Below are 25,790 nucleotides of genomic sequence, written 5' to 3'. Positions count from 1 at the left end.
TGTCACTTGGGCCTTTTTTCCCTGCAGTCCCAACCTCTTGCCACTTACTTGCTGTGCGATTGGGGAGGAGGTTTTTAGCGTCAGCTTCCTACCTTACAAATGGGAATAATAACAGTAAGGGCCTCATTGGCTTTTGGAGGAAGTAAATGACATAAGCACGTAAACAAATAATTCGAACTAACAAATATTTGTCACCATTGGTTGAGGAGGTTCAAAGGTCATTCAGGAGAGAAAGTAATTCAAGGGACCAGCTTGGATGCCTAACGGGGTTAATAAGAGAGAAGACAATATCCAGGGGAGCTGGCCCAGAAATGCTATCTTATCTGGAAGGAAGCCGGCATCCTCGGCTGAGCCACGATCCCAAGGCTGAGGCTGTGGCTTCTTTCCCTCCCACCAGTGCCCCTGTGGACTGTGGCTTGTCCTTCAGGTCAAGAGCAGGGCAGTTCTAGACCATTCTAGACTCACCAGACACTAACCCGACCATGGGTGGATTGTGTTTAATCTAGGAGAAAGTGGCTTCTCTAGAAGGTTCATTTCTGTAATCCCGGGCAGACACAAGAAGGAACAAGGACGGAGTTGGAGGTCAGAAGTTCTGAGGTATGGGGGTCGAGGAGAAATCATCTTTCCACAACCTTTCTTTCACTTCACCCGCGTCTCAGATGGACACTACATCCCTGCCTGATTAAAAAAAAAAAAAAAAAAAAATCCCAGATGACCGTCCCCTTCTCAAAACAAAAACAAACAAAAAATTAAAAAAAAAAATAAAAACCCTTCTTTCAAGGAGAAGTAAATAGGTCGCCGCTTCTTCTCCTGGTCCGGCGCCTTTCTCCTTCGGTTCAGTCTAAAGATAGAAATTCCAGGTTGCTCGTGGCTGCTTTTGACAAAAAAAAAAAAAAAAAAAAAAAAGAGGGCTTTTGCTCTCCTAGCAAGCAAAGAAATCCTATTTCCTTTAAGCTAGTCTTGTTCTCAGTCTCTTCCAGAAACGCCTCCCCCACCTCTCCAAACCGAGACAAAAAATTAAATGCGGATAAAAACGCACCCCAGCAGCAACCCATTTATACGACACCCCCGAGAGGCCTGCGGGGTCGGATGAGTCAAGCTCACGGGAACGAGCGGGGAGCGCTCCCGACTTTTCTGGAGCCCAGTCGTCCTACGACTCACCTTTCCCTGATCCTGCACGGTCCCTCTCCCGGCCCCAGAGTCTCCCTCCTACTGCTCGAGGGGTCCAGGCCAGGGAAGCGGCCGGGGAGCCGGGGGGACCCGGCGGGAGCTGAGGGCGCCGCACCTGTGGGCGCCGAGGGCGCCGGGGGCGCCGGGGGCCGCGGGCCCCTCCCGGCCGAGCGCGCGCAGCTCCCCGGCGGCTCCGCTAGGGGTCTCTCTCGGGTGCCGAGCGGGGTGGGCCGGATCAGCTGACTCGCTCGGGCTGCGAGCCCCGCCGCCGCGCTGCTGTTCGGTCAGTTTCCTCGGCAGCGGTAGGAGAGAGCACCCGGGGCAGCGCGAGCGCGGGGCCACCGTAGACGGCGGCAGCGACACCGGCAGAGCAAGGGCGCGGCGGATCCCACGCGAACAGCAGCGCACTCGGTGCCCCGCGCAGGGTCGCGATGCTGCCCGGTTTGGCACTGGTCCTGCTGGCCGCCTGGACGGCTCGGGCGCTGGAGGTGGGTGCCGCGCCTCGGAATGGGGTCGGAGGGGGACAGTGGAGACCCGATTAATCCAAGTCTTTAACCCAGAGAAGCTGGGGTTAGTCGAGGACCACCCCACTCTCCTCAGGCCTTACGCCCCCGCTTGCGGGCACCCTGCGCATCCCCGCTTCTGGCCCAGCCCTGCCCCGGGGACGCGCTCCCCGGCCCGCGGGGAAGGAGCGGGTGAGGGGTCGGGAGCCCGGGTCCGCTTCAGTCGGGGGAGAGGAGAGGAGGAGGCTATCTGGAGCTCAGACCCTGACTTAGTCCCCGCCTCGGAGCCGGGGACCCGGGGCAGCTAGAGACGTCCAGATGGTAGATGGGGGAGGGAGCACGTGGGAAAAGCCGAAAACCCACAGTCCCTGGATCCTGTCCCCAGCTCTTAATCGCTGCCTTTCCCTTTCTCTCGGGCCCTAGGGAGGAGTCGGGACGGCTTGGGAAGCTGGTCATCTCTCACCCCACCCCCCCACCCCCGCTTTCCCTCGCTTTTCCCCCGCGGTTTCACCTTCCCTTCACATCCCCACCGCCCCTTCCCTGCCCGACCTCCTCCTCCTCCCTCTTCTCGGCTGCTCGGGGCTGCCTCCTGAGTGCGACCCTAAGCAGGGTCATGCACCACCCTCGGCAGGCAAACTTTGTGCATTTCTGCGTCTCCCTTTTGTGCTAAGTTGCGAGAGATGGGAGGGGTCGGAGACCCACAGCCACATCGCACCTTCCCCAAGCCTAAATATCCCGGGCGTTCGCTCGCACCCTCACATTCTCCGGGAGAGGGACAAGGAAGGTCCCCGGGAACAAAAGCCGCGACACCCCGCCCTCGCCAGCCCGGGGCGCGGTGGGCTGAGCTGAGTTAGTCTGTGCGCCACCGAGGCTCCCGCCTGACTCCCTTCTCCGCGCTGCGCGCCCGTCCCGGAGGGGGCTGGGGCGCTGCTGGGGCGACTCTGGCCGAGCCTCTGGGCCCCTCTACTTCCTACCCCCACCCCATCACCTCCGAGGCTTGCTAATTCTGTTCTCGGTTGTAAAGTCCTTGGGGAGAAATACGCCGAGAGTGTAGTGTGCGTCTGGAAAGGGCAGTGGCGGGTGGTGGGGAGACACGAGTTCCCTTCCTGTGCATCAAAGGAGGCGTTTGTCTGATTAAGGCGCGGCCTCTTCCCTGGCAGTGCTGGGCAGTCCGGTTTAGCTCCCCGGGGGGCGCGGACTGCTGGGGAGGGTCCTCAGGGTCTTTTTTTTTAGGGTGCAGATAAAAGGATTGAATTGAGTGAAGATTAAGACGGAGAAGATGGCGCCTCTGCAGTGCAGCAAAGAAAAGCTGTGTGGAGGCTGCAGCCTGGTGAAATCCACCCACCACTAGGTGTATAACAAGTCCTCCCCATTCATCCAACTCTCGAACATTCAGCTAACGCCTGTGCAAAATGACTATTTTCCTTTTTATCTGAAGATGTTGAGAAATTATTTGCTTGGCAGTTGAGGCAGAAAACGTATTTCGCATCATTTGAGTTCCCATTTGGTATCTTAGCATTTGTAACCTCTCTTTCCCCATTTTTCCCCCTCCTTTTCCCCTAACTCATGGGAATTTTCCAAAAGAGCAATTTCTGGACAAATGTTTTCCCGTAGTGTAACTGAGATTATACGGACTATCACACCATTTCAGCTGTTTAGTCCCTAATTTACAGGGTCATTGAACTTTTTCCCCCTCTGCCTTTTTCCTACAAGTGGCTCAGGAATCACCTAGGGGCTTGTTAAGACAGATTGTTTTAAGAGTCGAAGCATTTGGCTTTCCATTTAAAAATGCATTTAATTAAGAGAACTCTGGTTTTTCTGACAATTAAATTTACTCATTTCAGTTCTTCTGATTGTTTTATTACACATTAAAAACACAAGTAATTAAAAGCATATCATATCCTTTATAGTGGAACCTTTTGCTAAAATGTAAATATTTAACTTTTATGAGCAGGATTTTTTTCTTTGTAAAAGGAAGCAGCGTGCAGGCAAATATGATTCAGATTTCTTTTTTAGCCTGTTTGATTGCATTTTTTGCTCTTTCTGCCAAACTTTTAGATATTTTCACTGGTTACTGTCACCTCTTTCAAAGGGTGGAGGTGAGATTCACATTAGTTCATTTTGTGGAGCGTTAATGGAAAGGTAGGCAGTTCACTCTGATGAGGTTTGGGGGGGGGGGTTTATCAGGCTCAGTCTCTGTCCATGGAAAAGATGTAATTATGAGTTGACTATCTTTTGCAGGGCTTAGAAAATAGGTCTGCTACAAATGGCTTGAAAAAAGACAAATGAGGGCAATAATAAGGGGCTTCAGCTTCTGGGGGACACATCATTTCCTGGGTTGATGATTTTCCCGGGTGTAGCGACAGAGCATGAGTTTAAAAGGCCCCGACATTTATTTATTTAAACTTAAAGTTTTGTTTTTTGCTTTTTGTGGTTTTTTTTCCTTTTTCTTTTTTTTAACCCTTGATGTTGTGTAACCTGACCACAATTATCTGCTTTGGTACTGGTGCTCATTCAGTACTGGTGCTAATTCAGAGACAAACCTCCTCACACTGGCTAGAGGCCCTAATGGTAATTGCCTCGGCACAGAACAGCAAAGCTCAGATTTGATGGTGAGTGAAGGAGAGTCACTGTGTCTTGCTGATCCCTGAGAAGCTGTGATAACCAGCAGGGCACCAAAGCTGCTCTCTTGTCACCCTAACCAGCAGGTGCTTGATAGGCACTTAGGAGCCTGTGCTAGTACTACCAAGAAGTACTCCAGATAGAGTACTCTTTCTGGTTGGGGTGGTAAAGAGGAACATACAACTAAATAGATCCCAAGTAGGAATGACTGATTGGAAAAAAAGCGGGGGTGTGGGGGGGGATTGTCCATTGAATATTGGTTTGAAGAAAAGCAGAGAGGTCAGAAACAGGCTCACAGACACAGAGAACAGACTTGTGGTTTCCAAGGGGAGGGGGCAGGGAGAGAGAGATTGAGAGTTTGGGACTAGCAGATACAGACTATTATATAATGGCTAAACAACAAGATCCCATTGTATAGCACAGGGAATGGTATTCAGTATCCTAATGCTGTTCAGTAAACCATAATGGAAAAGAAAAAGAAAAACGGAGAGGTTATCTTTGTGGAAAATGCTTTCCCCCTGTTACTGGAGGATCTCTATTTTGAATTACTGTTTATGGCATACTAGAGACATTTATACAGATATTTATATGAAGTGGCGATTGTCAGTCATTCTAGAAATAAGCAGAGCTATTGTGTGCCTTTCGTGTGGCCATCAAATTACCCTTGAAGATGTGAAAAAATCCATTAGAAATGTACATTCTGTTTCTGCACATTTGCGAGGTGGGCACATGTATTACCTTAAGAGCTTGCAGAGCGTTTGCCATTCGTATCCTTCTTCAGTCTCTGCCTGGGTATGTCAGTTACAAGTGCAAAGATAAACCTTGTACGTGTACTTGAAAAATAAAGCTTGAGGATGTCAGCTTTGGGTTGACTTGCCTACGTCTTATTTCTCCACACCCTTATTCATATCCTTTGTACCCAGGAAGTTTGCAGAGTCAGTAAGACAGGCACATGATTATAAAAGAAAACAGAAAGTGTTAAGTACCAGGAGGAAAGTACAGATTAAGTGAAATACTGAGTAAAAGTCTTAACAATATAAACATCTGTATGTAAGGAATAAAGGAACAGTGGGGATGAGATAATCCTGGAGAATTTCCTGGTGGTTCCTTTCCAACTGGGTTTGTATCCTGGGGAAGGGAGATTAAATCTTTGGGGTTTCAGTATTTGTTTACATACCTCTCTCCACCTTTCCCCTCCCAGATAGACAGACAGACAGACAGACAGACACACACACACACACACACACACACACATGCTCGCACACTCCTCTTTTGAAGGTATGGGTGGAGACAGTGTGGGATTTGATTTTCCTGGTTTCTCCATCTATTCATTCAGGACAATTCGTATTGATTCTTTTTTTGAGCTATGCCTAGTCCTGTAGCGCTGCAGATAGTCTGGTGAACCAAACTGTCTTGCTACATGAAGCTTCCAGTCTTGTAGGAAAGACTCAGTAAACAGATCGGTGTAGGCGTGTGTTCATGAATTGAGACAGATGCTAAGATGGAAAAGAAGGGTGCAGGGGTACACTCCAGAAGGGAGCAGGGAATTCCAAGTAAGTATTTGAGGGGCCAGAGGTGAGGGGGTGAAAGCAGGGTCTGAGAGCTCTGATACGGCATCTTCAATAGGGACCTTGAGTGAAGCAGTGAGTATGTGATGAAAAAAAGTGATTCACTGGGCAGCAATGAGGAGGGTGGGGAAAATAAAATGTTTCAGCTGTTTTTTTTTTCCCCTGTAGTTTTCCATCTTTTTGTGCTTTACTTGACTATGAAATGGTTTCCTTTCATAGTGGACCCTCACATAAAAACGTGAGTGGAAATTGATGGAGTGGGAATTGATACTTACACCGTGGTCTGCAAATCCTTGGAAATACTGTCACCCTGGGTCTCACAGCCAGTATCCAGATACACCCTCCTGAGTGGCTGGAGAACCAGAGGGTGGCCAGTGGAGGAGGCCAAAGTGAAGGGATGAATAGCCAGTTTCGGCAAAAAAATGGCTATTTCTTAGCTTTTATTGTAGTTGTTAGTAAAAGGAAGGCAGATAGTACCTGAACCCTCAAAATGAATTTGGAAATGAAAGCCATAGTGAAGGGCAAAATGTTATGTAACAATTTCTTCAGTTTAATGTGGATATTTTAAGAAATAACCGTTTCAGTGGGGGGTTTTCTTTGAAAAAAATATTGGGTGAATTTTCCTCTTCAGATTAATGGTTACTAGATATGTGTTACTGGTATGTTTAGAAGTAGAACCCCAAACTGGATTTGAATGACTGCTCCAGGAATAAAATAACTCATTGAGGGGGAAAAATAAAGCCTGTACATGTTCATAAACTAATAGTTCTGTGAAAAAGGGATGCTGAGTAGGTTAGTTAGCTGACTCAGTGTGATACAGAGACTCAGTTTCACAGATGAAATCTTAGCAGAGATGGGGACTAAGGCCATTTTACTTAGATTTATTTTGTGTGGCTACATTTGGAAGAAACATGAAATACAGATTTAACTTCAACATTGCTAGGGTTATAGTATTTTATGAAAGAAGCTAGTGATTGAAATAAGGAAAATTTTGAAGGGCTTTTAAAAGCCAGCTCTATGGAAAGTAGTGGACCATTTACAGCCTTGATTTCGATACCAACGTGATGTCAGGCCAGCATGCAAATCGTGGAGTTTCTCACTTGTTCAGGGCTGGTAGCCTCTCACATTGATCAAGAGCCTGGGCTGGGCCAGGGTTGTCTGTGGGTAAATCCTGATTGTGTGCCTCACTTTTTTCCTTTGTAAAATGAGTATAATCCTGTTTATGGTTGTTGAAGATTTGAGTTACTATAAATGTAACATGCTTGGAACAGTATATGAGTTAATATATATGTAACCTGATGGCATTTTATAAGAACTACATGTTAGTTACAATTACTGTTTATAATGATGTTGTAAAATGGATACATTTATTCTCATACACTGTTGAATGTTAAAAAAAAAAAATCTATGTGATATTTCACTTAGTGACTAATGCACTTACTGACCAGTTAAGACTATTTATTGCAAGATCCTGGCAATTTGTTCATGATAAGAATGAAATAATTTGATTTAAATTTTTAAAAATACATCACAGATAATTTTTTAAATGTATATTGTAAAATTTTGTTTATTAAATATTCATATGTATTTTTATTGGAGGGGTTTTTTTGAAAACCATTAAGCCAATTCCTGCTCATAGGAAAACTCGAACAGTACAGATGTAAAAGGCATAAGCAGTTATTACACGAATGAGAAAGATGTATTTTAAATATGTGCTAACTGGCATCTTGCTACACACATATAAAATTGAGCAAGTTTATATTCTGGCTCCATTATTAACTCAGCTATTTGTTGACCATCACCTGTGTGTGTGTGTGCACAACTAGAAAAAAGAATAAACAAGTTTGGCTAATCTAGGCAGAAATGGAAGATTTCAAATGCCAGCAAAAGAATTTGGGTCCTACCTAGAGAGGAACCTTGAAATGATCCTCACCAGAGGATGAGGAAACTAAAGAGCAGACTGCTTAAGGAGGCAGCACCCCTGTAAGAAGTCAGTTTTCAAAATAAAATGAAGTCTGTTACCAAGCAGATGATGGTAAACTTTATAGTGGTCTGCTCTGAAATTTAAGAGTGATCTACTGCTTAATTAAAAGCATACTTTTAAAATTAAGTGGAGTTCCTACCGTGGCTCAGTGGTAAACAAACCCGACTAGTATCCATGAGGGCTGGGGTTTTATCCCTGCCCCTGCTCAGTGGGTTAAGGATCCTGTGTCTCTGTGGCTGTGGTGTAGGCGGGAACCTGTAGCTCTGCTTCAGCCCTTAGCCTGGGAACTTCCATATGCCGAGGGTGTGGCCCTAAAAAAAAAAAAAAAATCAGCGTATTTTATTCATTCTAAAACAGAAGGTTTTCAATCTCAGTTTCAAGATGAGGCTAAAAATATTTGAGAATACCCCAAATTGGTGACACTGTGTTTAAGACATTGAAGAATCAGTAAGCAAAGTCCCAAGGAATGTGTTTTTCTTTCTTTCTTTTTTTTTCTTTAATAATACCAGTTCATGTATTTATCACTGTCCTACTCAATCAAAAAAGTGGATTCAGTTAGTAGGATGTAATTATTGCACCCATTTTGAATAAACGTACTGTTCAGAGGAGATACGGAGAGGAATGAAGGTGCCACAACCACATATGTAGGGTCAGTGGAGGGGGGGAGGTTAGGGAATAAGCAAGATAAACATTTTGGAAAAGGAAAAGGAACAATAAGCCTTGTTTTGTGGATGCACAGATTCTGGAACTCCTAAGGGTCTTATTAGTGATGGACCCCACTGTTTGTACCTTCTAGTTTTCACATGGTCTCTCTCTTTCTTTTAATTTTTATTTTACCAAGTTGAGATGACTTTAAGCTGAGAAATTTGAGCAAGAAAAAAAATTGGGGGTGATTATTGTATTGCTGTGAAATTGTTGTTTGCTTGATTCTCTTTCATGGAGAATCTAATAACTTGTCCTCTGTGGCAGTTCACTTGCCTAGAAGCCCCCATACTATCTTCACTAAAGAATGTAAGGCCTGCTAGGCGATCATGACTAGTAAATTACTTTTCAGCCTTAAAGGATGCTTAGGAGAATAAGCGATCTGCTCTACCAAGAAAAGTCACTTGTATTAAGTGAAGAAAGACATCGCTACTCTTGTTGCTTTGTTAAATTTCAAAGCTTTAATGACTGTGATATGTTTTGACCCCTTGGAGACGTTTTGCAGGAATAAAGGAGTTTAAATCCCACCCTTGAGATACATTTGTGTACTTTAAACCTGACCTCTTACCCCCAGTGACCACAAAGTCATTGATTAGTTCTCTTGTCTGCATGAACTTGATTACAATAAAATTAACAAGACAACATAATTTTTTACTTTCAATCAAAAATGAAGAAAGCAGCATTGTCTATTAAGGGTTGGCTAATCCAAAAAAAGAGGACTTTTTGTGTTTGCTCTTACTATTGGATGGCTTTTCAAAAGCATAATTATTGTTTTTATAAATAATGCAACTGAGTTATTTTGTCATGGAATAAATAGGCGCACATAATGAAAATAGATAAGTGCTATTTTGTAACCATATTTATAGACTTTTTTTTTCCATCTTTCAAAAGAGCCCTTATCTACTTTGAAGGCTGAGCCTTTAAAAATGATGTAATTTTTTTGAAATCTTAGCTTAAGTCTTTAGAGACTGACGTAAAAACAGCATATGAAAAGTAATATATGAGCTCATGTTGATGCTCTTAATCGCTTGTTATGGTTTCTTTAAAACAATTTTGTCATGGCAGTATATTGATATAAATGATGAGTTTTTAAGAAACTCCTGTAGAAACTTGCAAATATGCAGACTAATCATTCTAAGGATAATTTATTCAGATACTTACATATTAATGAATGAGCCACTTAAAATTAAAGTCAAATTTCTATGGAAACGTTACTAGCTTATTTTTATACACAGACACCTAGATTTTTAAGGGCAAACCCGGAAAAGGAAAATTCTCTCCTTCATGTATCCAGTATTTTTTGAGGTCCTCTCTTCATGAGAGCTTACATTACAATGAGGGGTAGACGGAATAAACAGCAAGTGGTGGGGGACTTGGAAAAAAATTAAGTTGGGTAAAGGTATATTACAGGGTGGAAGTTTGCTGTGAGTGTGGTATTTATGGGGTATTATTATCAGGGAGATGCTCTGATGTGGTGGGATCATATGTAAACCCAGACATCTGGAGCAAGGAACTGTTTATTCACTGGGATGTTAAACAGTAATGGGGACAGGGGATCCACTTTGGTGGTTTGATACTAAAAACAAAACTGGTGGTAGATCCCTTGTGGCTCAGTGGGTTAAGGATCTGGCATCGTCACTACTCGGGTTCGATCCCTGGCCTGGGAATGTATGTGTGGGTCTGGCAAGACAAACAAAACAAAACAAAAATGGTGGAGCAGAGAAGTTAATATTGACTGTGATCACAGACTGTTTCCTGTCATTTGTTTCCTCACTGACTACAGTGCCTTCCTTCCATCTGGTATTTATTAGGTACTTGATAAATGTTTTAAAGGAAGACTCAAATTATGGAGTTCCTGTCCATGGCTCAGTGGTTAACGAATCTGACTAGGAACCATGAGGTTGCGGGTTCGGTCCCTGGCCTTGCTCAGTGGGTTAAGGGTCCAGTGTTGCAGGTTGCAGACGTGGCTCGGATCCTGCGTTGCTGTGTCTCTGACGTAGGCTGGTGGCTACAGCTCCAATTCCACCCCTAGCCTGGGAACCTCCATAGGCCATGGGTGCAGGCCTAGAAAAGGCGAAAAGACAAAAAAAAAAAGGGAAGACTCAAATTTTATACTGTAGTAATACAGAATTGTGTTTGAGTCTCAACAGTTGAATTAACTTATGTTAAAAAAACAACTTGTGATGACACAACTATAAGTGTACAGAAAAAAATTGAAGCTTTTTAAGATTTATTTCTTCAGCCTTTTCAAAAACATTTTATTGTGAAAAGATTTTATAAATGCTACCAATAACTTCAAATGCAGCTCTTTATTTCAGACATTCAGTTCACCCAGCAAAAAATGGCTTGTTCTTGAAATACCTCAACAATCCCCTGACTGATTGGGACACTTTCAATTGAGGGTCCCCTAGAAGTGATTTTCTTTGAATAAGATGGTGGGGTTTAGAATGAAAGACATTGTATATTAGAATGAAATTGAGTGGCCATCCAAATGAAAATTTCATTATCATTGTCTTTTTTCAGTTAGCTGCTTTTTTGTCATTTCACAGCTAAGATTTATTTTTAACTTTAGTGTGACCCAGGATCAAAACTGACCCTTTAAGAAAAAAAAGAAAATTGAAATTCCGTTACTTCTGTCCTCTAAAAGAATCATACTTTTCAAGTTCAAGGGCTTGAAGCCAACACTGCTGTATGCTATTAACTTGACAAGCGTTGGAAATCTAATTGAGGTCATTATGATTAGCCTTATGTCTTGCCAGTGTTTTCTCAGTCTTGTTTTTAATGTTTTGTGTCCAGTGTTAAATTCTCATATACCACAGAATCCAGAAAACTTCAATCTAATAAAAAGTAAACTAAATTTTGAAATCCTGTGGTGGTTTTTTGTGGGACACGTTTTGGCCGATAGGATGGTTGAACAGGAAAGCAGCTTACATGTTGCTGTTTGTTTGAGCAATTGTGAAGGGCTCCAGTTTCAAGACTTCATTTGTGACAAAATCACAAATTTTGCCACAAATTTGTGGCAATTTTGGAATCACTGGGTACTTGATCAGTGAAGTATGAGAGGAGGGAGGGAATGCTCTGAGGGTGACCATGTGGCTGGAGAGCTGAAAGGGTAGAGGCAAAGGGTGCTGGATAGAGCTGTCTGAAGACAGTGGTAAGTCCAGGGAACTTGGGACTGAGTAATTAATCAACGTGGCCATTCGTCACATCCAGGACAAAGATAACAAACAATGGCAGGGAAGACAAACTTGAATAAACAAGACAGGAAGCTGACCCACCTAGTTCCGAAGCAATTTCTTTCCGTGTCCATTTGCTGTTTTAATATTTCCCTTCCCTTTTGTGAGCTGGACTCAGATGTTAAATTTGTATCTTTGTGAATTTTCTGGGTCATGTTCTAAGGAGAAGAAGGGAAGTATTAAATGTATTGGGAGTATTTGTTTGTGTATGTGTGTGTGTTTAGTTGCATTTATTGATTTCATAAATAGCCAATAAAAAGAAAAACATTTAGGTTAAGTTTCTTTTTTTTCTGAAAATATCATTCTAAGGGTTTATTGGTATTTTTAAATTATTTATGGTTTTCAAAAGAAAAATCTGACTTGTGACCTCGTTGCTTATTTGCTCATTCATCTCAGAAAGGTACCATGTTAAACATAAACCCAAGCCCATCAATTGATTCTTCTGTTAGCAGATAATGGGAAAGTTTAATACAGGATGTTTAATTGGATATTTGGATTATGTGTTCACCTGTTTCGTCTTTCTTCCATATTTTCTCAGGGCATTCGTGATTGACTTCTGTGATGCTGACCCTGATTTATGATTTTCATTATTACTAACTTTTTCTCTCTATTTTCTCCCACTTTCCTTGAATTTTAAAAAATATCATTCATGTTTTGCATGTGTACTGGATGCCTTCTGTGTTTCGGGTTACAGGAGCCCTAGAATCTTCCTGCAGCTGTGAGTAAACAGAGGTGACTCAGTCTGTTCCTAAGAGGTTTTGCAGCCTGACAGGGGAAGAAAGAGACGGAGATATAATTAAGTACTGTCTGCTAAAGGCCACAATGGAAGAAGGTACAAAGTCTTCATAGAGAAGGCCAGCAGCATTTGAACTGGGTTTCAAGGATAAGTAAAACTTAACTGGGGCATTGTAGGGCTTTCCAGACAGAAGGAGCAACAAGGATGTAGAGGTTCAAGAGAGGAAGCCATGTGAGTGTGGCTTGGGGACATGGTGTGGGACAGTAGGAGATTAAAACTTTGGATGCCTTGTTGAGTTTGAACTTCATTTTCTCAGCAATGGGGTACTTTTAGATGTTCTTAAAATGGGGGTAGCCGTTGATGACTATGGTTCAGTTAGGTTTAGGAGCCTTTGCCGAAGTCTCTGTCAATGTCTGCTTCATCTTTCTAGCCAGATGGTAGCCCTAGCTGTAAGGGAGGCTAGTACATGTGATCTCTTTCGCTGGGAATACCGATGCCCCGAGTACATTCCAGATTCTCCTTTTGATAAAAGAGAGGTAGGGTATTGGGTGACAATTGGCATTCTGGAATGTAGAGGAGAAACAATACAAAGGAATGTAGAGGACAATGGGTAGATTAAGAAACATGCTGAACCAAACCAAAGGAAAGATTCTCCATGAGCAGTCAGAGTAGGTTTTGGGGATTTGCCCACCTCCTATCTCCTCACTAACCTCATAGGAAGAACAGGTTTGGGGAGTGATGGAGGAGATGAGAATTTTCTTTTGTTTTTATGACAGGAACACCCAAGAGCTTAGCCTTCACTCTGCTGGATTGTGCCCAAGGGAGTTTAAACTTCTGTTTCTGAAAATCCTTCCAATGAGAGTGATGGAAACGGGTAATGCCAATGGGTCTGTGGGTAGTAATGGCAGTGTCAGTGAACTCTCCCCACTGATAAACTATCTTTCATCTGATCTAGAGACTTCCTAAAGCACCTTTGTTGTTGTGCTTGTTCTTTGAAAGGAATAGCAGATACAATAGGTTTTGAGGTTTTTAGAAAAGAGGATGATGCTGAGAATGTCTTGAGCTAGATTTCCCTACTGTGTTCAACTTCTTTTCTGTTGCTGCACAGCCTTTCAGATCTGTGTATGTGCACCTGTGTTACTAAAACGAGGGAAAGCGCCATAGAAGAAAGAAAAACCTAAATATGTTTACATCAGTAAAAATGGGGCTGCCATTTAAAAATTCATCTTAATTATTTATCTATTTTCTTATTCATTTCAGTTATCTAGATGTGGACAAATGAATACATTTACCAAAAACTATGTGATGAAGCAAAGACATGGGAGAAAAATTGAATCTTAAGCAGGCTTGATATAATCATCTGCATTAGGGAGTGTTTGAGGGTTTTTTTTTTTTTTTTTTTTTTTTTGCTTTTTAGGGCTGCACTGTGGCATATGGAAATTCCCAGGCTAGGGGTCGAATTGGAGCTACAGCTGCTGGCCACAGCCGCAGCCACAGCCATGCCAGATCTGAGCCATGTCTGGGACATGCACCACAGCTCATGGCAACACTGGATCCTTAACCCAGTGAGTGAGGTCCAGGGATCGAACCCGCATCCTCGTGGATCCTAGTCAGGTTCGTTAACTGCTGAGCCACGAAATGAACTCCATGTTGAAGGTTTATAGTAGGCATTTTATCAGCACCTCCAGATTTATTTACATATTGTATGTGGTTCTGTCTTAAGGAAATGTCTGAAGTATCACGGTTCCTCATAAACTGCTCTTGGTTTTATTTTCTGCATCACTTCTTTTTGAACCCTTGGTTCTCTTTTAAGAGTGATCAAAAGCATAGTTCAAGTTTGTTCATCTTAAATCTTGGCATTTCTTTTCTTTCTTATTTTGAAGTGTTTATCAAAGAAAATATTTTATCACTTCAAGAGACTGCCTTCAGAAAAACAATTGACAATTTGTAATGACTGAAATGGTTCTTGATTAATCATTAGAATCGGAAAGAGGAGCCAATATGTGTTTGAACATATACAGGTTTGAAGTTAATACTCTTTTTTTTTTTTTTATCCCCCCAGAGTGGTTGGTAATTTATATCACATAAGTTTTAAAATTTGTTGTAATTATATTAGCTCGAATTTGAAAATGTTAGAAAATCTTGAACTATAATTCTTTCATAGTTTTCTAATGGTCATACATAGTTTATATGACTTGGGGAACTAAAATGTTATTATCATATATTATTTATTTTTTAAAATTTCCCCAAATGACATATTTTATTCTGAATTTTGTTCTGCTTTCATATATCTGAAAATATTTGACTTAATTACTGGCTGTGGTTTAAGCCCAGCCTAAAATGGTTGTGCCTTTTGTTGGCTCTGGAATGCAGAGTTGGGCACTGTTGCTTTCTTTATTGACTCTAAATAAATAATTGGTAGCAGATTTTGCAGGCAGTTATTTAGATACCTTGGTTTAAGATCACCTAATTGAAAAAGTTGGCCGTCCAAAAAATGTTCTGAGAAAAGTATTCATTCTTGATTTACTTGAATCTTATAAATGCTTTATTGGCTTTGCTCATAGTGGTATTTCTAAGTAAACAATCTCTCTAGAAATAATTTCTGCTTCTCTGATAATTTAAATAAATTAAATTGGAGTTCCCCTTGTGACTAAGCAGTAACAAACCCTACTAGTATCCATGAGGACATGGGTTCAATCCCTGGCCTCCCTCAGTGGGTTAAGGATCCGGCATTGCCATGAGCTGCGGTGTAGATTGCAGATGCGGCTTGGATCTGGTTGCTGTGGCTAGGCAGAGACTGGCAGCTAACAGCTCCAATTCTACCCCTAGCCTGGGAACTTCCATCTGCTGTGGGTGTGGCCCTAAAAAGACAAAAAAAAAAAAATTAATTGATATAAATTGCAAAAAGTAGTGGAAAAGTTTCCGGTTAAATATCAATGAAATATGTTCCATCCATACAAGTTCATTTTCGTTGTTCTTGTTAAATTCAAATGTGAGTTTTAAAACAAGAGGATTGTGATTGTCTTTATGAAATAAACTTAATTATTACTTAAAATATATTTAAAGTTTTAATTCAAAGGAAACTGAACACAGGTTGTTCCTGTGCGAAGGCACATCCATTTAAGATTATGCTTAAGCCTACAGTTGCTGATTAAGATTTAGCCTTAGAGTCAATGAAGTGGTATGGATTATTTTTTGGCCCAGTGTGATTGCCTAGTGATTCATTGTTGGTGAGAAGAAAAAGGGAACAAAAGCATGGCTTTAAAACAGCCATTTAGTATCGTATGGAAATGATAAGCGCCAAGTCCTAATAGTGAGGAGCTGGAGATGGCAGTGATCCATTCAGATGCCTTTCTGATGTCATGTCCTCTCAGAACTCCTCTGGCTCTCCCTTAATGCCCAGGCCTAACTCTCAAACAATGTAGTTCAATAAAAATATAATGGGACCACAGATATAATTTAAATTTTTCTAATAGCCACATAAAAGAAACTGGCAAAATTAGTTTGTTTTATTGCACCCAGTAAATGCAGAATATCATTTCAACCTGTGGTCAGTCTAAAAATTATCAGTGAAAGATAATACATTCTTTTTTTTTTTCATTTTATATATTCAAAATGTTACCCATAGAGCATATTTTAATTTGGCTCAGCCACATTTCATGTAGTCAGTAACCACCTGTGGCTGGTGGCTACCATATTGGACAGCTGTAGAAAGTGTGGAAGGTGTTAGAAGGGCCAACTCAACCTACTACTGTCTAGGAAAAGAACCAGGTTTTGGAGCAGGTAGTACCCATAAGACCTCCTTTCTATGCTCCCTTGTTTTACTGGTGAGAAAACTGGGATCTGGAGATGTTGCGTTGTCCAATATCACTTGAATATTAAGGATCAAAGCCCTGTCCCTGCTCCCTGGTTTCTAATCTCTCTTCATCACCCCGATTTTCCCTCCTTCTTTTCGATGTTGCTCTATCTACTTGAATACATACTAATGTTAGGTGGTTGATGAGTTAAACATTGAGCCAGGAGATTTAAGAAAATCAGACCCACTTGAAAAAGGCATGGCCTGATTCAGACAAAATTCACTTTAGAGGCAGGATGAATAAAATTACGAGGCGTATCTAGAGCTTCTCAATGGACTGGTAATGCGAAATGATGCTGGGCCCAGTGATTAATTTTGCCTTTTTTTGGCATGGGCATTATTGGAATAGGAGTTGGATGGACACTGGTAGAAATGCCAAGTGCCTACCAAAAAGAAAGAAGGCCAGCCAGGCGTTATGTACTGTATACAATATGTTGTGTGCATCAGATCTGTTCCTGTAAACACTGGGTTAAGCTTTCTTTCTTTTTCCTTTTTTCCACTTTTTGGAAGGCTGCCCATGTGTGTGCCCATAGTTCTTACCCAGTTATACTGAAAGTATGATATTTTTTGACAACTGAAGCCCAGTGCACCCTTGGCACGTAAAGTAGTTATTTTCCAAAGGCAAGCAAATGGGGAAAGCTCACCGCAGAGCATTGTGGGTTGGCGGAGGCAGGGGATTCGTTTTCTCCTGGAATCAATGTTGTAAAGTATCTGTTTTGTGGCATGAAAATACACCATGAGCGAACTTTTAAATTTGGAAGTTGTTTTAAAATATTTATCAACCTGGATGTTGTGCATTGTGTGAGAGCTTTGAAGAGAGTTTAAGTTTATTCGGTGACTTAGGTTTAGTGTTTTGGATTTAGTGTTCAACTTGACAGTTTTTCTGTTTGTCCTCAGACTTCTCATCTGTGGCTAGACTTTACCCACAAGGCACCATCGATCTTTAAATTAAGTATGCCCTGTATTTTGTTCATGTTCTGTACTGAAAATAATCGCCTTTTGCAAATGCCGATGTGTAGGACAGTGCTAAGAGGGTTCAGGGTTTGCAGGAATAAGTTAAAAGTACGGGGTTATCTGTATCTCCTTTGGCAGTTGACTATTAAACTTAAAAAAATTGTCTCTAAGCCTTAAAAAACACCAGTTTTTTTTAAAGCAGTTTTCTGTTTATTTTTCATAGTAAATATAACCAAGAGAAACAGAAGTTTAGAGCTTTAAACTGTTTGGGAGGAGTTATATTTTTAAATTTATGTTTAAGTTAGATTTTTTTTTAAATAGACAAGTATTATGAATTCAATTTTAACTTACAGTAACTGTAAAAACATACATAATCCTACCACCCACAAATGTCTGTCATAGCATTTTTAAAGCATTTTGAGTTCGTGCTGTAGATTGCATTTTATATCCTGCATTTATTCCTTAACATTAAATTCATGTCATTATAAGTTCTTTATAAATATACTGCTTAATGGATGTATAAATCTGTAGGGTGGGCGTTCCCATTTTGGTTCAGCAGTAATGAGCCCGACTAGTATCCATGAGGACTTGGGTTTGACCCCTGGCCTCATTCAGTGGGTTAAGGATCTGGCGTTTCCATGAGCTGTGGTATAGGTCACAGATGTGGCTTGGATCTGGCATGGCTCTGGCTGTGGTGTAGGCGGGCAGCTCCAGCTCCAATTCGACCCCTAGTCTGGGAACTTCCATGTACCGCAAACGCAAAAAAGCAAAAAAAAAAAAAAAAAAAGGAGTTCCCGTCGTGGCGCAGTGGTTAACGAATCCGACTAGGAACCATGAGGTTGCGGGTTCGGTCCCTGCCCTTGCTCAGTGGGTTAACGATCCGGCGTTGCCGTGAGCTGTGGTGTAGGTTGCAGATGCGGCTCGGATCCCGTGTTGCTATGGCTCTGGCGTAGGCCAGTGGCTACAGCTCCGATTCGACCCCTAGCCTGGGAACCTCCATATGCCGCAGGAGCGGCCCAAAGAGACAGCAAAAAGACAAACAAACAAACAAACAAAAAAAAAAAAAAGAAAGAAAGAAAAGAAATCTATAGGAAAACAGGAGTTATGTAATTGTGGGTGTGTGGGTTTTTTTTTTTTGTCATTTCCAAACTGAGGTTAGGATGAAAGTGATGTAGGGAGGGGGTCCTGTGCTAAATGCCTGGTTGTATTGTAAGTATTTATTGAATGATCGGAAGTGTTGCTCTCAAGAAGTGTTGAGCATGGTGGTCCTTCAACTATAACATAGTCCTTTAAGAACAAGAGACAAACAGGAACTATAAAGATTTAACAAAGAGACAACCTGTCCTAGTAATTCAAACAAACAATCCTCATATTTAGTAGTTCCGTGATCACTTTTGCAGGAAGAAGTTTGACTGGCTTAAGGGTTTACACCTGCTAGGCAGATCGAGCCAGGGAGCAGATGTAGATGTCAGTGAAACTGTGATTTCAGTTTACTAGAGCAACTCAGTGGGGGCATCAATTAGGTACCATGATTACACAGATACAAATAGAGCATCCTCCATCCATTTCCCTGCTGCTAAAGTCTCTCTTGATTTTATGTGGTTAGCAAATACGTCAGGAAACATTTATTCTATGAAGTTCCCAAAGGTAAGACTCTTTAGCCCCGCAAAAAAAAAGTAGATTTGTCTTTAGCAGTGTGTGATGACGTGCCACTTCCACAAAACCCTGTGTGGGGCTGTAGAACCCATTCAGCCAGACCCATAGTAATCTTTGATTATTAACTACTATTCACATGGACATTTAACTAGTTATATTTCATATCATAGGTCTTTGGAGCAAGGACTGTGGTGTTTATTACTTATTTTATTTTTTTTATTTGTTTAGGACCGCAGCCATGGCATACGGCTGTTCCCAGGCTAGGGGTCAAATTGGAGCTGCAGCACAGTCACAGCAATGCCACATCTGAGCTGTGTCTACAACCTACACCACAGCTCATGGCAGTGCTGGATCCTTAACCCACTGAGCCCATGTCCTCATGGGTACTAGTTGGGTTTGTTTCCACTGAGCCACAGTGGGAACTCCTATTATTTATTTTAAATAAATAGACTACTGTAATAAACTGTGAATAAATGCCACCCTCTAGAAGCCCAGACCCCTTTTTCTTTGTTCTGTTATGTCTCCACAATTAACTGATATTTCTTAAAATGGTATATAATCTCTCAGCCCTAATCACTTCTTTAGGGCTATCACTTCTTTTCTGTGAATCTCTTCTTACGCTCCCTCCCACCACCCCATGTAAAAATGCTGTTAACATCAACTAAAGTTTGCATGCCTTTTCATCATTGATCTGCCATAAGTCAGTTTAATTTGCACAGCCCCAGGAACTGAATCTAAGAGGGTAGAGGAAAAAGCTATTCCCTCTCCTACCAGTATTCAAGCTGGAGGGAAAAGTAAATGTGATGGCTATGAGGTGCCTGAGGAAGTACATAAACTGTTACAAACATTCCATGACTTATGTGTCCATAATTTATTAATGACGATTCACATTAATGAGTCATTTATGGAAACTAATGGTAAGCATCTGCCATATTGAATTTCCTCCGTCTTAGAGAAGAATGGATGTTTTAAGCAGGAGGAATTTATGCAAGACATTCTGTATTCTAAACATTCAAAAGAGCTCTTAGAGTATATAATAATTCATCTTTGCCTCTACTTAAAAATTTAAGACAGGAAGAAATATAGTTTTACAGTTATTTCAGATTTTTTGTTTTTGTTTTTGTTGCTAACATGCATTAGAAAATTTGGCAGTCAATCATGTCATATTGTGATTTGTTCGTTGTGGGATAAACACCTCTATTCCTGGCATATGTAAAAATAGATGCTTTCTAAATCAACTATACTTCAATTAAAAAAAAAAGGTGCTGCTTTGGCTATTACAATGATAATAATAAACAGGAATATAGCTCTTTTTAATGACTAAGGCACTGCTGGAAGTACTTCTCATGTATTTAGCAGCAGCCTGTGAGGAACTACTGGTCAGTTATCTCCATTGCCTGTATCAAGCAGGTGAAGTATCAGCAGGGAAGGAGCTAGAAAATGGACCAGATGCAAGGTCTGTCTTCATTGTCCTCTGAGTTCTTAACCTCTATCTTGTCTGCCTCTGGCACGTGGAGTAATGGATGGAATTCAGCTGGTGTTTGCTCTTCAGCTAGACCATTAGCTCCTTGAGGAGGCAAATACAAGTTACAGTGACTGCTTGTTTAGAAATAAGATTAATCTGTTAGACTTTTAGTTCCTGGTGACTTGCGCTCCTTCCGGCCTCACCTGCACAAACTTCTGAGCCCTGATGTCTCTACCTGGTGTCTTCTCCCCTTCTACAGCCACTCCTTCCATCTCAGTCACATCCCTTCCCTTCCTCTCAATCCCAAGTAAGACTGTGCAAAGAGAAGACACTGGAGTCACTCAGAGCTTGGGTGTGAGTCAAAACTCACTCAATTACTAGAGGGTGAGCAACAGGAAAATGACAACTTCCCTAAACCTAAATTTCCACATCTGTAAAGTATCTATAAATAGGTTGGTTGGTAGGAGGTGGAAATGGATGGATGGGGGGAATGAATGGATGGATGGATGCAGGTTTGGGGGATGGCAAAGGCACACTTTTATATATGGAATGGATGATCAAAAGCGACCTGCTGCATAGCACAGGGAAATCTACTCAGTGTTCTGTGATAACCTATGTGAGAATGGATATTGTATATGTATGGCTGAATCACTTTACTGTAGAGCAAGAATTTTAAACATTTTGCATCAACTATACTGCAATAAAATTAAATTTAAATAAGTTCGTCAGGAGACAAAGTCAATTAAGAACAAGGGACTGGAGTTCCCTGGTGCTCAGTGGGTTAAGGATCTGGTATTGTCACTGCTATGGCTCAGATCACTGCTTTGGTGTGAGTTTGATTCCTGGTGTGGGAAAGTCTGCATGGCAGGGGTGAGGCCAAAAAAAGACAAAAAAAAAAAAGATGCAAAGCATAAAGCCTGACCCAATAGTAGGCCCTGAGTGAATAATGGCTCTGGTTTTCATTTTAAGTCACTTTTTAATGTCTCCTCTTCTTGGGTCCTCCATAACTATCCTTGAAGTTCAAGTCAGCCCCACTTCATCCCTATGAGAATGCGAAGGCCAGGGAAGAGGCCCAGTGGCCTGTGACACTGTACTGTTTAGCTTCCCGTTTCAGTGCTGTCAAATAGCTAGAAGGCTTTAGTAGCTCAACATTTCATTGATAACCTTTTCGAGATCTGAAAATAGGAATGACCTAACTTTAAATCCTACATAAATGTGGGTCAAGTTGTTCGACTCTAAAATGTCTGTGACCCCAGAAGAAAAACCACTTGGAAAGGAATGTAAAGCATGCACATCCAGGATGTGGCTCTTCTTCTCTGTCCACTCCCTTGCCTCTCCTCGTCCTAGTCCTGCCCCTCCTGGACACCTTCAGCAGTGACCCTGCACAAGTAACAGTGCTGCCTGCTGGGACCAGCTGGAGGCAGGCACAAAATTCCTGGCTGCTCTCTTTCAAAGATCTCTTCTAACCCCTCTGAAAATAAAGAACTTGTTTGTCACATAGCAAAGGGGACAGGGAAGGAGATAACTGAGGGCCCTTTCTGTGGGGACCTGTGGCTTCAGGCACCTGCGGGGGCTTCCTGAAACGGTAATGTTCATGCCTTAGGTAGAATCAATTTAAATACCTGGGGACCTGCTCACACATTGCTCATACATGGACTGTGTGTTAGAAATGTGCATTTCTCTTCACGTTTGATCAGTGTACTTCTGTGGTCACATCATGCAGATGATAGATTTAGGAGAAGATCGCCTTGTACCGCTGGTGAATTCAGGTGAATCTGACGTTTCATTCATTTGCAAAGTGTGAACTGAACGGAGTAGTCTGTTTTTGCTTTCGGGGAGGGTTTATTTTAGAGTGGGGAGTTAATCCGGACTGGGGAGGGATTGAATTTTTTAGGACAAACCCAAGAGACTACGGGAGTATTTGATGTTCTGATTCTAGCACCATATACATTCCCTCCTCTCCATTTCTTCCTTCGGACCTGGCAAGTGTAAGCCCCTATCAGGTGTTTGTCTGTGTGATCCTTTTAACCCACATCCTGATTCTGCATCCAAGTGCTTTGAGGCCGACTTAATAAGGATTAATTTTAACAGCTGCTGTGTGAACACAGATGCTCACTGCTGCTTATTTCTAATAAGTTGATCAAGCCATATAAAAAAGATTTTTTCTCCTTAAGAAGCCACATCTTCCTATGAAGCTGTAAACCAATAAAGTACAGCTGAAATGCTTAGGACTAAAATTAGCGTGTTATATTTAAAGATTTGGCCTCAAACTGATTATGACATGCTTCTCTGTTGAATTTCTAGTCAGATGCTTTTTCATAAAAAGAACGCTGATATAAATGGTCGTGTTCAAATGTTACACCAGTCTGGTTTTGCGGTTTGACCTTTCTCAGTAGCTAAATAAATATATATTTTTTTAACACCAAGAAAAGAATGATTTAACATTTGTGTGCTAGCAGTATGTCAATGAATTCAGAGTCTGAATGCAACAGATGCAACCCCAGGTAGAAACATGAAAACCAACTGATGTCAAAGAGAAACCAAGCTATATTGTGTTAGAGGAGCAGCTCTGGAGGAAGGGATATTTTAAGTATAATAGACACTTAGGAAAACTAACAATTATTGTAAAGGTTGTCTGGGAAAATCATTATTAAGAATAGCCAGAAAAAAAAAAGACTCAGGAAAAATATCAAGATATCAAAATTAAAACTACATAGCACAGGCAAAGAGCAATCAAAAGGACAAAACGGGAAGTCTAGAGATGAGCTTGTCTATAGATTGGAAATGAATGCAAGATAAAGGCAGTTTCCTCAGCAGAGAAATTGTTCAATAAATGGTGTTGATATCTGACCACAGAAAGAAGCCAGGTGATTATTTACAGTTTCTGTAACAAAAGGGCAAATGTCTTTACAAAGTGTTCTGGAGTTCCCTGATGGCACAGCGTTTTGACGATCTGGTGTTGCCACAGCAGAGGCTCTGGTCATTGCTGTGTTATGGGTTCAATCCCTGGCCTGGGAACTTCTGCCACGGATGTGGCCAAAAATAAAAAATAAAAAAGAACCCCAAAGTGTTCTTACAAATCCATTAAAAATATTTCATATGAACACTGTAAAAGAAAAATGAGCAAAGCACTTAAACTTCTATTATGAAAAAAAAATGCAAAAGAGAAGAGTGTGATGAATCCCCAGGTGACTGTCACCCAGCCTCAGAAATTATAAACTTGTTGCCAACCTTATTGTTTGTTAATATTTGTTTTTTTGTAAACACTTCCCCTTCTCATCCTTTCCTCACTGGGCAATTTTGAAATAAATTCAGTCATATAATTTTATCCATGCATATGTCGTTATGAACATCTGAAAGATTTGAAAAGAAGCCAAAAAAAAAAAAAAAGCAAAGACTTGTTATATAGCATAAGGAATTCAACTCAATATTCTCTGATAACCTATATGGGGAAAGAATCTGAAAAAGAATGGGTATGTGTAAATGTATAACTGAATCACTTTATTGTAGAGCAGACATTAACATTGTAAATCAACCATACCTCAATAAAGTTTTTAAATAAAGGAAGGAGTTTTAACTGATAGTATATTATTCAGGGAAAAAATAGACATCACCAATAAACCTACAAAGATATGCTCAATCTCATTAGTTATTAAAAAACTGCTGGAGTTCCCCTTGTGGCTCAGTGGTAATGAACCCCAGCTAGGATCCATGAGGACTTGAGTTCGATCCCTGGCCTTGCTCAGTGGGTTAGGGATCCAGTGTTGCCATGAGCTGTGGTGTAGGTCATAGACACAGCTCAGATCCCAAGTTGCTGTGGCTGTGGTGTAGGCCAGCAACTGCAGCTCTGATTGGACTCCTGGCCTGGGAACTTCCATTAGCCACAGGTGTGGCCCTAAAAAGGAACCCCACCCCCCCAAAAAGAAAATGTAAAGTATGACAGTGAGATACTTTTTTTTTTTTTTTTTAACCATCTGATTGACAGAGACTAAACAGTCTTGCCAGAGTTGGGACCTATGTGAAGAAACACATTTTCTCTATTGCCAGTGCTCCAAGAGCATTATCCAGAACAGTCATTCACAACTTTATGTGCATACCCCTTGATTAAGCAATTCTAGGAATTAGAACCATAGCATATTGCATAAATGCCCACAAAGGAGACACTATTGGAGCATTATTTGTATCACTTAAACAAAGCTGTTTTTTTCACCATGTTGCACCAAACGGAAATATTATGTCATCATAAAGGAAGAATAATGTGAAGTGAAAGGAAATGTTTTCGGAAAGCAGACGTAATAAATGATGCTGAGGAAAGTTTAATATATGCAACAAAATATGTAGACATAGAACATATTGGAAATAGTAAATCTAACAAAAGTTGCCTCTGGATGGTGAGGTGGTAGAAGGGAAGGGAGGCGGATACGTATTTATTTTTATCATTATCGCCATCTGCAATATTTGAACTTTTTCGATTGTAAGCTGACATTTCGGAGGTGCCTGACTGAGATGTCTCGCTGGATCTTGGATGTATAACTCCATGGCTGTAGGTGATCAACTGGCTTCTTACAGTTGTCCCCTGAGACTTCCTTCCACAGACAAGCCATCCCATTCCATTTACAGCATCTCTCGTTTTAGGAAGATGTGTATTTTGATGTGTTATCTAGAGTCCTCCCAATTGTTCTTCTAAGGAACATTACTTTTATAAAGTTGAAAATAGTGAGTTTTATTGTATCATAAAACTAGGCCATTTCAGTGAATCTCATTTATTTATTTTCATGGATAACTGATTCTTATATCAAAACTTGCTTCTGAAAGTATTGGAAATGTAAATTATTACGTCAGGCTCATTTACCCTACACTGAACATCAAGAAGTCACTCCTTAAATTCAGTATTTCTAGTGTTGATGCCTATAATATCCTTTCTCAAATTGATAACAATACGAGTAATAGAATTCTCATCAATTTAGTGGAAACACTCTCTCCCCGCTGAATTTCATTCTGAGATTTGTTACATTTCTGCATTTTAACCCAGAAAGTTATTGAAAAGACTTGACCATGGTGGAGTTCCTGTTGTGGCTTAGCAGGTTAAGAACCTGACATAGTGTCCATGAGGCTATGGGTTCAATCCCTGCCCTTGCTCAGTGGCTTAAGGATCCAGCGTTGTCCCAAGCTGCAGCATAGATCATAGATGTGGGTCAGCTCCAGTGTTGCTGTGGCTGTGGCAAAGGCCACAGCTGCAACTCCAATTCAGCCCCTAACCTGGAACTTCAATTCAATCCCTAGCCTGGAACTTCCATATGCCACAGGTGCATCAGTAAAAAGAAAGGAAAAAAAAAAA

The 25,790-nt window shown here is 41.3% G+C and overlaps 1 protein-coding gene across 7 annotated transcripts in view; it reads left to right on the top strand.

Annotated features, from left to right (window-relative positions):
- The first annotated feature begins 1,430 nt into the window (after positions 1-1,430).
- Positions 1,431-25,790, top strand: part of APP (amyloid beta precursor protein) — a 281,953-nt gene continuing 257,593 nt past the window's right edge. For 3 of the 7 annotated variants that reach the window (XM_047795068.1, XM_047795041.1, XM_047795014.1), the window contains exon 1: positions 1,435-1,658. In XM_047795068.1, coding sequence (XP_047651024.1) covers positions 1,602-1,658 — 57 coding nt within the window. In that variant the 5' untranslated portion in view covers positions 1,435-1,601. Of the gene's footprint in view, positions 1,659-25,790 lie in introns of all 7 variants that reach the window. The other 4 variants (XM_047795061.1, XM_047795050.1, XM_047795032.1 and 1 more) reach the window with 3 other exon arrangements.

Source organism: Phacochoerus africanus, chromosome 1, assembly GCF_016906955.1.
Source record: "Phacochoerus africanus isolate WHEZ1 chromosome 1, ROS_Pafr_v1, whole genome shotgun sequence".
NCBI lineage: Eukaryota > Metazoa > Chordata > Mammalia > Artiodactyla > Suidae > Phacochoerus > Phacochoerus africanus.
The sequence above is the reverse complement of the archived record's forward strand: the minus strand, read 5'-3'. Positions and strand labels throughout refer to the sequence as shown.